The following is a 13201-nucleotide window of genomic DNA, read 5'->3' on the forward strand; positions in this document are numbered from 1 at the left end:
AACAAAGCAAAAAAGGTGCTTCCATACTTAAGACACTGGTAGTGAGATTATGATGATGCAGAAAACGCATTTAAACAACATGAAGCATGAAGAATTGATAAGAAGGTGGGACGGGCTACTATGCAGAGGTATACGGGGAGATGATGAAGGGCTGCAGCACCTGATTAAAAGGGGAGCCAGGTACAGACAGGAGCAAATAGGTGACAAGGGGGGTAGCTTCTACCACTTAGAATACACTTGGGGAAGAATACAATAGGAGTATTTTAGGAGAGGTTTACATTCCCACCAAGAGTTAAAAGGAAGAGAGGAGTGAGGTTTCATCTGACTTACTTACATTTCAATAAGAAATGATGTTGTGTGCAAGGGGACTGGAACGCAATAAAACAATCAGACAGAGGTATGTTGAGTCTTGAGCAAGGTTAATAGACAAAAGATAGAATGGTGAAACAATTTTGCAAAATCCACAGCTGGACAGATGTGGCTAAACAATAGGGAGAAAGGGGGATTATACTCCACATGCAGGAAGATATGTAACCTGGCTAAGGTTACACCAGATGTACAGTTATTAACTTTGGTAACTACACACCCCAGGACACCGTAGGATCACGGGGAGTCATGAGCGTCTACAATGCTAAAAACTAGGAAGCCCTTGGAGAGTTAGTTGGTTGAAAGAAGGATATATATATATATATATATATATATATATATATATATATATATATATATATATATATATATATATATATATATATATATATACATACATACACACACAGACACACACATATATATATATATATATATATATATATATATATATATACACACACACACACACACACACACACACAACTATATAAGGGACAGGCTGTTAGAGAAGTGAAAGACAGAATTAGGGGAAACCGCAAACAAAGGTGTGGGATCATCACGAGATAGGATGAGACAGCAGAAACTGGGAAGGGAATTTCAGGAAGAGGACAACTCGTTTTGGAAAGAGGAGTTTGGTTCCAGAAATGTTAGATAAAGAGAAACAAGTAACTACAGGATTAAAAAGGACCAGATTGGGGGAAGCTGGGAAAACTGGAAGAGAATAATTACTTTGGAGATGAAGCTGAGAAAAGACAAGTGGCAATAAAAGGTACTTCAGTACCGTATCAGAATTGAAGAAGGTACTGGACAGCAGGTTTACACAGTTTGCTACAACTATTATTTCTAGAATAAGAGAAGAACAGGGAGAAAAGCTGCTCTGAACCCCATATCAGAAGCAGAAATACGAGAAAGTATGGAAGGTGCAAGTGTGCATGTGGGAGAGTGAGCAGGTTGGGATTGAATCCCTTTTGAGGGTTGGAAAGAGGGACAAGTACCAGATGGTTTATGTATGCGTTAAGCTGTTCAATGAGGTGCCGTAACAGAACGAGTTACTGCAAGCTTAGAAGATGGCATTTACAGTAATAAACAAGGGCAAGGGGCCGAAGAACCTGAGCTCAAATCTGGTCCTTAACCACGATTGCAACATTTCTGAGGCAATAATGGAGACGAGGTTAGCTAAGCTGTTGCCAAACAGTATCAATACAGATCATTGTTGTGAAAGGAAGGCAAACGTCTGACAACATACTGAGAACAAGCATGATACAACAAAAAGTTGAAGAGGGAGGCAAATCATTAGTTACCACGCCTTGATGCTGAAAAGGCATTCAACATGGTTCAATGGAGGTACTTATGGGAAATAATGGATAAAATGGGATGGGCTGTCAACTAAGAGAAATGGATTTTCTCCTAAGCTCAGTGAGGCAACTCCAAACACAGGAATATATAATACTGTTTAGTAACTATTTCTGCTAAAAGCAGAAAAAAAAAGGTGATACAAAGATCAGGAATCAACAACAGATGTAGTAACGGATATAACGAATAGTTTGAAAGAGCAAGAAAATAAACCATTAACATGGAGAAATGGGAAGAAGGGATGAATGTTACCAAGGGGAAACAGGCCTGCAAATGTACAAAACACCATAAGAAAAGCTGATAGGAGAAACGGACGAGTCAATACATTAAAAAATAAGGGAAGGTACAGGGAAGGATGAAGCTAACATGAAAAGTATAAGACAGGATGTCAGGAAGTTTTGAAAGAAAGAGTTGTAAACCCTGACGCTGAGCTCACTGCTGTATAACTGCTAAGGTGAAGGAGGAAAGGGGGAGGCATATAAACTTATTATAAACCAAGCCACCATGCAAAAGGACCGCACAAACTTGTAACATTTACATATAATAAAACAGCCATAAAAATTAAATAGTAACTAAGGTGCTGAAGAGCAAACGGGATACATAAATTACCTCTGTTCGATGTGAAACTCTTTCTTTTTTGTGATACAGCTGTTTTCTGTTGAGATACACTTTCTGAAGTGCTTCTTTCTGTGAATTTGAAAACATTGGGGTTAAGTTTTAATCCAAATGTACCTTCTATCTGGGGGTTCTTTAAAAAGCAGTGCTTTTTATGGTAGTGCTGATGGGAGGATTTAAAGTCACTGAAGTATTTGCCACAAGTATGGCACTTGACTACAAATGACTCTTTGGCAATTTGAGTTCCAGCATGGCCATCTTTAAGGTGGTCAGCCATGTCTCTTGCACTCTGAGCTGTTACCTGGCATAAACAGCAGCGGTACCACAATATTCCTTTTTTAAGAAGGTTATTCTTGCATCTAAGGGTGTCTTCCTTTTCTAAAGTTTTGCTATTGTAACTTTCTCGACAACCACAAGCAAGCTGAGGGCTTGTCTCAACGGGTGTGGAGACTTCTTCATTTTTATCTTGGACTTCATCGTGGCTTATTACAAAAACATATTCAACTCCATGATACGTCTCATAATGGTTAAGGAAGTGCTGCTCCTCATCAAAATACAGATCCTCACAGAGGCCACAGAAAAACTTTAAATAAATGTTGCCATCATGCTGATCCTGACAATGACGATAAAGTGTCTCAATTTTGTGGAACCGCTTTTTGCACCGCTCACAGCTGTACTTATGAAACTGGTGATTGTTAAGGGACTTGCAGTGCTCCTGCACAAGGGTTTCTGACTCAAACATATCTTCACATATCCTACACTGCCATGTACCCCTTGAAGAGCCAATTGCAGGTGGTTGACTAGAACTGGAACCAACATCAGGGTCCTTGCATTTCTCTGGCAACTTGTTTAAAAACTTGGAAGATGAAGTTTCATCTTCTAAAACTTCTTCCTCATAATAATAACCATGTCCACCATGAAACTCCAACACATGAGACATAATGTAGTCTTTTTTGGGCATATCAGTTTTGCAAGCTTGACACCAGAACAGATAATTCCTCAAATGTGCTCCTCCATGGAAACGGCTCATGTGCAAACCAATCACTCCCGAATCATCTGACAACTTTTCACACACCGCACACTTGTAAAGAATTCGGTTTGCTATCATAACATGCTTTTCCACTGTACTTTCTGAAGGGAACTGTCGACCACATTCACAAACCCAAATTTTCAAAGTTGTCCGATTCCCATCTTCTGTCTTTTCCTGCTTTACAATAACTTTACAGCTTTTTGAGTCTGAAAAACTTAATTCTCGTTTACATTTTTTATCTGAACCAGACATATTGGCAGAGTCCAGGAGCTCAATGGATCTTTTCAGTGATGGGACCCTCAATCTCGACAGACTTAAAACAGAGCCAGGGTCAGATGGCCTGTTTATGTTTTCATTAAAATGAGAAAACACCAAGATGGATTCTTCAAAGCTAGTCACGACTTTTGTCTTGTGCTCACTCTGCTGTGCGTGAGCATTAACTTCGTTCTCGCTCATGAACAGGCTTTTACATTCCAGGCAATAGGCCTTCACATGGAAGATCTCAGCTACTTGACCAATTCTCTTCTCTGACACAGCAACTGGACCAGCAGTGCGGCAGTGAATTCTACAGACAACACAAATTTAAAAGGCTGTTAAAATGCAAAGTGTCTTTCTCTTATGAACAAAAAGAATGCAAGTAAACATTTTAATGTAAAAACAACAAAATAAAGACATGTACTTTCCTGTTTATTTTACTTTGTTAACTGGGTTGGAGGCAGGTCTAAACTTATGACAACTGGTCAGGAATGAAGTTTAACATTTAATAAGTGAAAACTTCGCTATTACATAGAAAGTACAGTTTTGTACCTACCATAAATGTAGATGTCCGATAGATATGCAACTGCAGTCCTGACATATGGGTTGTCCTGCCTCAGGCAGCCCTTCAGTCGGCCAGATTCACAAAGTCTGGGTCCGGCGTCGGCCGATGTCACCTCCTCCCCGACATCAGAGCGGCTGGAGTATAAAGGCATCAGCAGACGACATCTTCTTCAGTGTTTCTTGCCCCAGATGCCAGGTGCCCTCCAAGGAAGGCTAAATTTTGTGAATGGATAAACAGATAAAACCAGACATGCACAACAGTAATAAACAGATACACCATAATATATATCCCCAGCTGATAGGTAAGGGGAGAAAGGACCCAAAAGGGAAAAACAGAGGGGTAGGAGGGAGGGAAAACCTGACTGCAGTTGCATATCTATCGGACATCTACATTTATGGTAGGTACAAAACTGTACTATGTCCTTCAAGAATGCAACTGCAGTCCTGACATATGGGTTGAATACCATAGCCAAGTTGGGGGTGGTAGGACTAAGCAAGAGATGGTGTAGCTAGAAGGCCCTGCAGGACTGCTGAAGCAAAGCCTGCTCGGGATCTGGAGTATAATGGCAGGTTGTAGTGTTTGGTAAATGTATGCACGGAGCTCCATGTAGCAGCCTCTAGAATGTCTTTTGTAGCCACTCCTCTTAGAAAAGCTGTGGATGTGGCCATAGCTCTGGTGGAGTGTGGTCTAATATTAGCTGGCACACGTTTTCCATGAAAAGAATAACAGAATCTGATGCAGTGTCCAATCCATTTTGAGAAAGTTTGTTTGGCGACTGCTTTTCCTTGCACTCCAGCAGCATAGGCTACAAACAGTTGGTCAGACTTCCTGGTGGACTTTGTTCTGTCCAAGTAGTAGCGTAGTGGTCTGTGAATGTCTAAAGTATGTAGCAGCTTTTCCCCTTTATTTTGAGGGTTAGGAAATAAAGTAGGCAGGTGAATTGCTTGGTTTAGAGACACTCTGGATATCACCTTAGGCATGAATGAAGGATTGGTCCTAAGGGAAACTCTGTCCTGATGAAAGATGAGAAAAGGAGGAACTGCCATGAGGGCCTGTATCTCCGAGACTCTTCTTGCTGAGGTGACTGCCAACAGGAAAACCATTTTCCAAGAGAGAAATTGCATTTTTGAAGATGCTGCTGGCTCAAAAGGAGGAAGAGTTAATTTTTCCAAGACGTAATTGAGGTCCCATGCAGGAATTGGCAGCTTCCTTGGAGGTTTGATATTCTTTATGCCTCTTAGAAGCCGTCTTAGCAAGGGATGCGAAAACACAGGTGGATCACAGTTGTAATGTGCTGAGATAGCTGAAGCGTGGATTTTGATGGAAGAGTATGAGAGGCCACTGTGAAACATTTCGGCCAAGTACTCTAATATCTGAGGTATGTTCATCAGTGATGCATCCTGGCCCTTGTTGACATTCCAGATGGTGAATCTCTTCCATTTGGCCGAACAGGTTTTTCTGGTGGAAGGTCTGCGTGCCTCCAGCAAAATTTCCTGAACTTTTTCGGAGAGGGAGTCATGGGTCTGAGTCATGGCACTCTCCAAGCTGTCAGCGTTAAGGTTTGCAGGTTCTGATGAACAGTCTTGTAACTGTGTTGAGTCAGGAGCAGAGGCCATTGAGGCAAGGGCCACGGTTTGGTGTGAGTTATGCTCAGTAGTAGTGGATAACAGTGTTGCCTTGGCCAGTCTGGAGCTGTCAAGATTCCTCTTGGTTGTTCTGCCTTGATCTTCAGTAACACCTTGGTGAGCAAAGGTAGTGGAGGGAATGCATAAATTGTTAGAGCATTCCAGCTGAAGGAAAGAGCATCCGTTCTCCAAGCTAGAGGATGGTGTATCCTTGTGCAGAACTTTTCCAGGTGATGATTGAGATGAGATGCAAAGAGGTCTATGTCTGGTCTTCCCCATGCAGATGCTATTTGTGAGAAAATGCGTGGGTGTAGCATCCATTCGTGTGGATCCAAGAAATTTCTGCTCAACCTGTCTGCCAGAACATTGTCCTTGCCCAGAACAAACTGGGATTGCAAGTAGATGTTCAGTTTCAGGGACTTTTCCCAAAGAATCATTGTTAGTCTGCAGAGGGGGTAGGAATGAGTGCCCCCTTGTTTGTTTATGTACCACGACAGTGGTGTTTTCTGTCCTTATTAGCAGATGACCTTGCTGAAGAGATTTTCCAAAGGCTTCTATTGCATGTATCACTGCCAACATCTCTTTTTGATTTATGTGCTGATGCATCTCCATGGGAGTCCATTGCCCTTGAATGCATCTGCCGTCCATGTGCGCCCCCCCATCCATGGTCTGAGGCGTCTGTTGTAATAGTTTGACTTGTTGGAGGTTTGTTGAAAAGCATGCCTTCGTTTAAGTGACTTGCTTGAGCCCACAACAGAAATTCCCTTTGCAGGCATGGTATGAGTGGTATTATGTCTTCTAGGTTGTGGCTGTGTTGCAACCACAAGCTTTTTAGGTACCATTGCAGCTTTCTCATGTGTAGTCTTGCCAGAGGAATTAGAAGAATGCAAGATGCCATGAACCCCAGGGCCTGCAGGGTCTTCCTTGCGGTCAGGTGGGTTAATTTTGTTAGGCCTTTGAAGTAAGCCGTTAAATGCTCTTGTTTCTCCTCTGTGAGGAAAGCCATTTGTAGCTGTGCGTCCAGTTTTGCTCCTAGAAAAATAATCTCTTGGGATGGCAGTAGTCTTGATTTTTAAATGTTGACTGTTTATCCCAAAGCCTGCAGCAATTGAATGACGTAATCCAAGTGTTTTATCAAGGTCTGTTTGCTGTCTGCTTGTATTAGGCAGTCGTCCAGGTAAGGGTATATTTGAATCTCCTGGAGTCTGCAATGTGCCACTACTGATGCCAGGCATTTTGTGAATACTCTGGGCGCAGTAGATAAGCCAAACGGCAAAGCTGAGAATTGATAGTGCTCTGTTCCTGCAAGAAATCTGAGGTATCTTCTGCAACTGTGTCTGATAGGGACATGCAGGTATGCCTCCTTGAGGTCCAGAGTAACCAGCCAAGACCCCTTGCCCAGCATGGGAAGAAGTTGCTGTAACGTCAGCATCTTGAATTTTGGCACCATGAGAAAAGTATTTAGAACGGACAAGTCCAATATAGGCCTCCATTGTTTTGCTTTTCTTGGAACAAGGAACAGTCTTGAATAAAATCCCTGGCCTTGTTCCTGAGGAGGAACCTTCTCTATTGCTTTCATTTGTAACAGCTTTGAGACTTCTGTGAGTGCCTCTGCCCTTTGATTTTGTGGCAGGTTTGGCATGCCTTGTCCTGTTGGTAAGGTATGGAAGTGGAACCTGTAACCTCTGTCTATTATGTCCAGAATCCAATTGTCCTTTGTTATAATGTGCCAGTTTTTTGAGAATAGAGATAATTTTCCGCCTAGAGGTGCTTCTCTTTGAGCCTTGGTAGGCGGAGTGAAAGGTAAGTCATTGTGATTGTCCCTGTGGTGCAGGTGAACTACCTGTGCCACTTCTCTGATTTTGTGGTTGCCATTGGCGTCCCCTGTAGGAGCCTCGATATTGCCCTCTACCTCGTGCATGCCTGTTCTTTCCCCTTTGAAACTTGTCAGAGTCTGGAAAGGAACAATTCTTTGAAGGCCAATTCCTGCTGAACCTTGGTGGCTGAACCTGGAGGAAATCCTTTACTGTCTGTACTGATTTTGCCTTTTCCTCAATAGATTTCAACACATCCTGAGCATTAGCACCAAAAAGCTTCTGTTTATCCAGAGGTGCGTCCAGGAGCTTTACTTTAACATGATCTGGCAGTGGCTGCTCTTTCAACCAAGCATGTCTACGGATAACAGCCCCTGTCATAGCTGCCCTACATGAAGCCTCCAATGCATCATAATCACACTGTAGAAAATGATTATTAACCTGCTGAGTGTTATGAACCAAATCCTGCAATGCCTTTCTATCTATAGGCTCAGGAGAGGCTATCTTTTTCTGCAAATCATCCAGTAAATAATCCTGGTACAGAAACATATGAAAAAGGCAGTTAAGAGACCTCATGGCAAGGGTGGAAGAGGTATAAACTTTTGTACCCCATCTCTCCAGGGACCTTGCTTCCCTGTCAGCTGGCAGTGGATTCTTGGCTGAGGAGGTAGCCACTCCTTTGGGGCCCTGTGAAATAGTTTCTAGATCCACAGAGTGGGCCTTAAAGAGATGCTTGTGAGTGTCAGGGACCCTGTAATATCTGTCTGGCTTGACAGGAGCAGGAAAGAGAGAATCAGGGGAAGCACTGGAGTCGGAGAAAACATCATCCAGGACATCCAACACTGGAGGAATAGCTAAAGGTCTGTGCTGGGGTAACTTAAGGAAGGTACGTAGCCTTTTCCTAGAATCAGAAAATTCCTGACCCTGCCACTTAAAATGTTCCCTCATGGAGTGGAGGACTTCACCGAAAGAAAAATCCTCTGGAGGAGAGGCAGAGGGAATAGATTTCTCGGCATCAGAGTCCTCATAGGCCTGGAAGGATTCTTCTTGGGTATCTGAATGCTCTGAATCCCCAGAGGCTTCATCCGAAGAGAGGTTGTCTGCCTGCTCAGTTCTAGGCCTTTTTTCTGCAGGCGGCTGAGAACCTCTGTCTGGGTGAGGCTGAGACCCCCTGATAAGAGAGATTAGATCTGCAGCCAGAGACATGATTTGTCTGTCAGAAGAAGGGGCCTGAGAAGTAGGTTTAGGATGGGCCTTGGCCTGGCTGGCGGCCTTAGCATGTGCAAAGGCCTTGATTGACATGGATACAGGAGGCCTAGCTGCCCCACGTGCAGGTGTAACTTTGTCCACGGGAATGGTGTCGGGTAGATCCAGAACGTCGGTTTCCGGAGGAAAATCAACAACCGGCACCGGTGTAGTCTCCGAGACTGAGGAATGAGTTAATGCGGTGTCATCGGCCTGGAGCGGTTGAATTACCGCTTCCGAAGGGACCGAAGCACTCGCAGAGGGCTTAGGCGTTATATCAGTGGAAGACGCGGCCCGAGGATGTCGGTCCCGGTCCTTTCGTTTTTTTGGTAGTTTGAGCTGTCGGTTGTTCTGACGGCATGTTGTAAGCGTAGGATTCGCCAAAAAAGTCTTCGGCAAACTCTGCCCAGTGCCTGAGAGTGCGCTTATTAAAGCAAGCACAGGCCGAGACGTCGTGGTCTGGGCCCAGGCAAGGGAGGCAGTAAGAATGGAAGTCCTTATGAGGTATTTGTTTACCACAAGACAAACAATTATTAACTTTCTCAATTTGTTCTGACATCGGCTGAGGCAAGAAAAATGTTCCCCAACGGGGTACTTAGCTTTTAGATGACTTCGGTAACTGAAAACACAGGAGCTGACAGACCGGCACTTGCGAACTGCTTCTGCTTCGGGCACCACGCAGCAAGAAAGACTGAAGAAGATGGCGTCGGCTGATGCCTTTATACTCCAGCCGCTCTGACGTCGGGGAGGAGGCGACATCGGCCGACGCCGGACCCAGACTTTGGAATCTGGCCGACCGAAGGGCTGCCTGAGGCAGGACAACCCATATGTCAGGACTGCAGTTGCATTCTTGAAGGACATCAGGCAATAGCATAGTCAAGTTTGCATATAACATATGAACAGGCTAAAACATACAGTCGTATATATACAAAAAAGCAAAACAGAAGAGTTTTGTGGGATACATATGGTCCTAGTATACATAATGGCAAAACACAGTTTTGTGCAATATTGTTTATTTGTAGAAGAAAGAAAACATACATAACATATACAAGAAAGAGAAAGCATGGGAAAACATTATGCAGAAAGAAGCACTATCAAAAAGGATAAGCTTTTATACAATATATATGCATGTACAGTGATATGTAGTAATTTTCTATGGAGATGCAACTGTTTGGACATGTGTGTTTTCAGGTGTGGCTAACACACAGGCTCAGTTTGCTAAAGACTCTCTTTCCTTTTGGCTCAAATTTCCTGAGCAAGAAACAGTACTGTGCCACCTGCTTTTACAGCTTGTGACCAACAGATGGCACTAGACTCCACAGTATAAAACTAGGGAGCATAAACCATATGAAGCCTGAAGCCAGAAGTTATTTTTTGCATAGTGACTTATTTATTTTACCTTTGTTTACTGGGATGGGCCAACTGGGTGAGCGCCCATTTTTAGCGGAGGCCCATGGAGAAAAGCTCCACCAAGTTAAATATCCCGAGAGCACCCCGGCACTAACAGGTTATACCTCATACCATACTTTTCAGCCCCAAAACTCGGACCGAACCACAAAAGGAGGGGGAGTATCAATATTCGTCAAAGATACCCACACCTCCAGGTTGGTGGCACAGCACGAAGCATCGGAAACTATCCATGTGCAACTAACAGTGGGTAAAACTGCCTTCCAGTTTATAGCCTGCTACAGACCACCCTCCCAAACCTAGGAACCCCACTCGACCTTCCTGAGAACACTGGAAAATATGAAGGTCTCCCCACACACCATTATATTGGGCGACTTCAACTACTCAAACATAGACTGGGAGCATTACTCTAGCTCCAACACCCTAGCCCAAAGGTTCCTAGAATTTATGAACTCAAATGCTATAGAACGTCACCACTCCCACAAGAGGGGAAAACATACTGGACCTGATCATCACCAACATGGGGACTCTATGCTCCAGACCTGAAGTGTATCCCTCACTGGTAAGATCAGACCATAAATTAATCTAATTGGATATCCACATCCCGACCCCACCCCCTGCCCAGAAAACCACAGTGAAAAACTTCTCTAAAGCAAATTTCACACTCCTCAAAACCGAGGTGGAATCCTTCAAAGCCCCCAGGCCTGTGGAAAATACAGCCCAGACTGCAGAATCCTTTATAAACGCATTCTATGAACACCTTCAGGAATGCATGGATCATGCAATCCCAAATAAAACCAACACCCAATCCCCCAAAGGAAGGCGTCCTGTCTGGTGGACCCCAGCCATAAACAAACTATACAACAGAAGGAGGAAGCTACTGCACGATAGAGCAAAATCCCTAAAAGGGAAGGCATCTCTGATCAGTATTAGCAAAAAACTACGGGCACTCATAAAATCATCCAAGGCCAGCTTCGAGAGAAAAAAGTACAGTTTTGTACCTACCATAAATGTAGATGTTCGAAGATCCACATTGCTGCAGTCCTTACATATGGGTAGTCCGCTGTCCTCGGTCGGCCCGAATACCAAAGTATTAGGCTGACGTCGGTCAAGGCGCTTAAAACTGACATCAGGACGTCAGGGTACAAAAGCGCATGACCGACGTCATTTCCTCAGTCTTTTCTTGCCCCAGATGTCAGAAGGCCCTAACAAGACAGGCCAAAGCCAAAAACCAGCAAAACTCAACCAACCACCCGTGCACTAACCATATTTACAATATGTACAACACAAACCACACCACCACCTTCAACAACAGAGGGGAAGGAGGGAGGGTAAATTGGACTGCAGCAATGTGGATCTTGAACATCTACATTTATGGTAGGTACAAAACTGTACTATGTTCTTCATCTCACATTGCTGCAGTCCTTACATATGGGTAGAATCCCAAAGCAGAGGTAAGGGAGGATGGCAAAACTATAAAGCATTAGGAGCTGCCAACATGCCTTGTAAAATTGTAGTTGCAAATCCAGCCCTAGATTTAGAGTAAAGTGGAAGGTGGTAATGCTTAGAGAAAGTATGCACTGAACTCCAAGTAGCTGCTTCCAAAATATCTTTAGTAGCCACCCCTTAAAAAGCTGTAGAAGTGGCAGTAGCCCTAGTGGAATGAGGCCTAATCCCAGCTGGAATCTCCTTACCATGATGGGAATAACAGAAAGCAATACAAAACCAATCCACTTAGAAATAGTTTGTTTTGAAACAGGTTTGCCCTGAGAACCCAAAGCAAAAGAAACAAACAACTGCTGAGACTGCCTGAACCCTTTAGTTCTGCTCAAATAATATCGCAACTGTCTGTGAATATCCAAAGTGTGCAAAATCTTTTCCCTTTATTTAGGGGTTTGCATAAAAGTAGGCAAATGAATAGTTTGGTTTAAAGCCACACTAGAAACCACTTTAGGCATAAAAGAAGGGTTAGTACGCAAAGACACCCTATCCTTGTGGAAAATTAAGAAAGGCTCAACTGCCATAAGGGCCTGTAATTCAGAAACCCTTCTCGCAGAGGTAATGGCCAACAAAAAAGCAGTCTTCCAAGATAAATATTTCAACTCTGCCGATGCTGCAGGCTCAAAAGGTTGTAGAGTGAGTTTCTCCAACCCAAAATTGAGATCCCAAGCAGGAGTAGGAGCTCTACATGGGGGTCTTATATTCTTTGCCCCTCTAAGGAATTGCTTAAACAAAGGCTGAGAAAATAATGGTGGGTCACAGTCATAGTGAGCAGAGATTGCTGCAGCATGAACCTTTATAGAGGAGAAGGACAAACCTTTGTCCAATAACTCAGTAAGGTATTGAAGCGCCACACTTAAATTAGGTTTAGAAACATCAAAGTCCTTTGCTGTACTCCAAAATAAAAATCTCCTCCATTTATCTGCGTAAACTTTCCTTGTACTAGGCCTTCTGGCCTCCAAAATAACATTCAAAACTTGTTGTGGAAGCTGAGACCCTCCAGGGTTTAAACCAGAATATGCCAGGCTGTCAGATGTAGAGAATGAAGTTTGACATTGAGTAAATGACCGTTCTCCTGAGACAGCAGGTGAGGAATCGAAGGCAAAGGCCATGGAGGCTCCTGTACCAGACTTCTCAGTAATGGGTACCAGTGCTGTCGAGGCCAATCTGGTGCTATTAAAATCATATTTGGCTTGTCCTGTCTGACCTTCAGCAGTACCTTTGGGAGGAGAGGCAGAGGTGGAAAGGCATACATGTGAAGATTGCTCCAATTGAATGAGAGCGCATCCACTTTCCAAGCTGAGGGATGAAACCTTTTTGTGCAAAACCTTGGCAGCTGGTAATTTAGTGGAGAAGCGAACAGATCTATGTCTGGAGTTCCCCATAACACTGTCAACCTCTGGAATACACGAGGATCCAATTT

The 13201-nt window shown here is 43.6% G+C and overlaps 1 protein-coding gene across 4 annotated transcripts in view; it reads right to left on the reverse strand.

The window, feature by feature from the left end:
- ZNF451 (zinc finger protein 451) overlaps nucleotides 1-13201 on the reverse strand; it is a 1506235-nt gene that overhangs the window by 904959 nt on the left and 588075 nt on the right. For all 4 annotated transcript variants that reach the window (XM_044063345.1, XM_044063343.1, XM_044063344.1 and 1 more), the window contains exon 10: nucleotides 2332-3932. In XM_044063345.1, coding sequence (XP_043919280.1) covers nucleotides 2332-3932 — 1601 coding nt within the window. The remainder of the gene's footprint in view (nucleotides 1-2331; nucleotides 3933-13201) is intronic.

This window comes from Protopterus annectens, chromosome 2.part1 (genome assembly GCF_019279795.1).
Source record: "Protopterus annectens isolate FY-2018-M chromosome 2.part1, PAN1.0, whole genome shotgun sequence".
Taxonomy (NCBI): Eukaryota; Metazoa; Chordata; order Ceratodontiformes; family Protopteridae; genus Protopterus; species Protopterus annectens.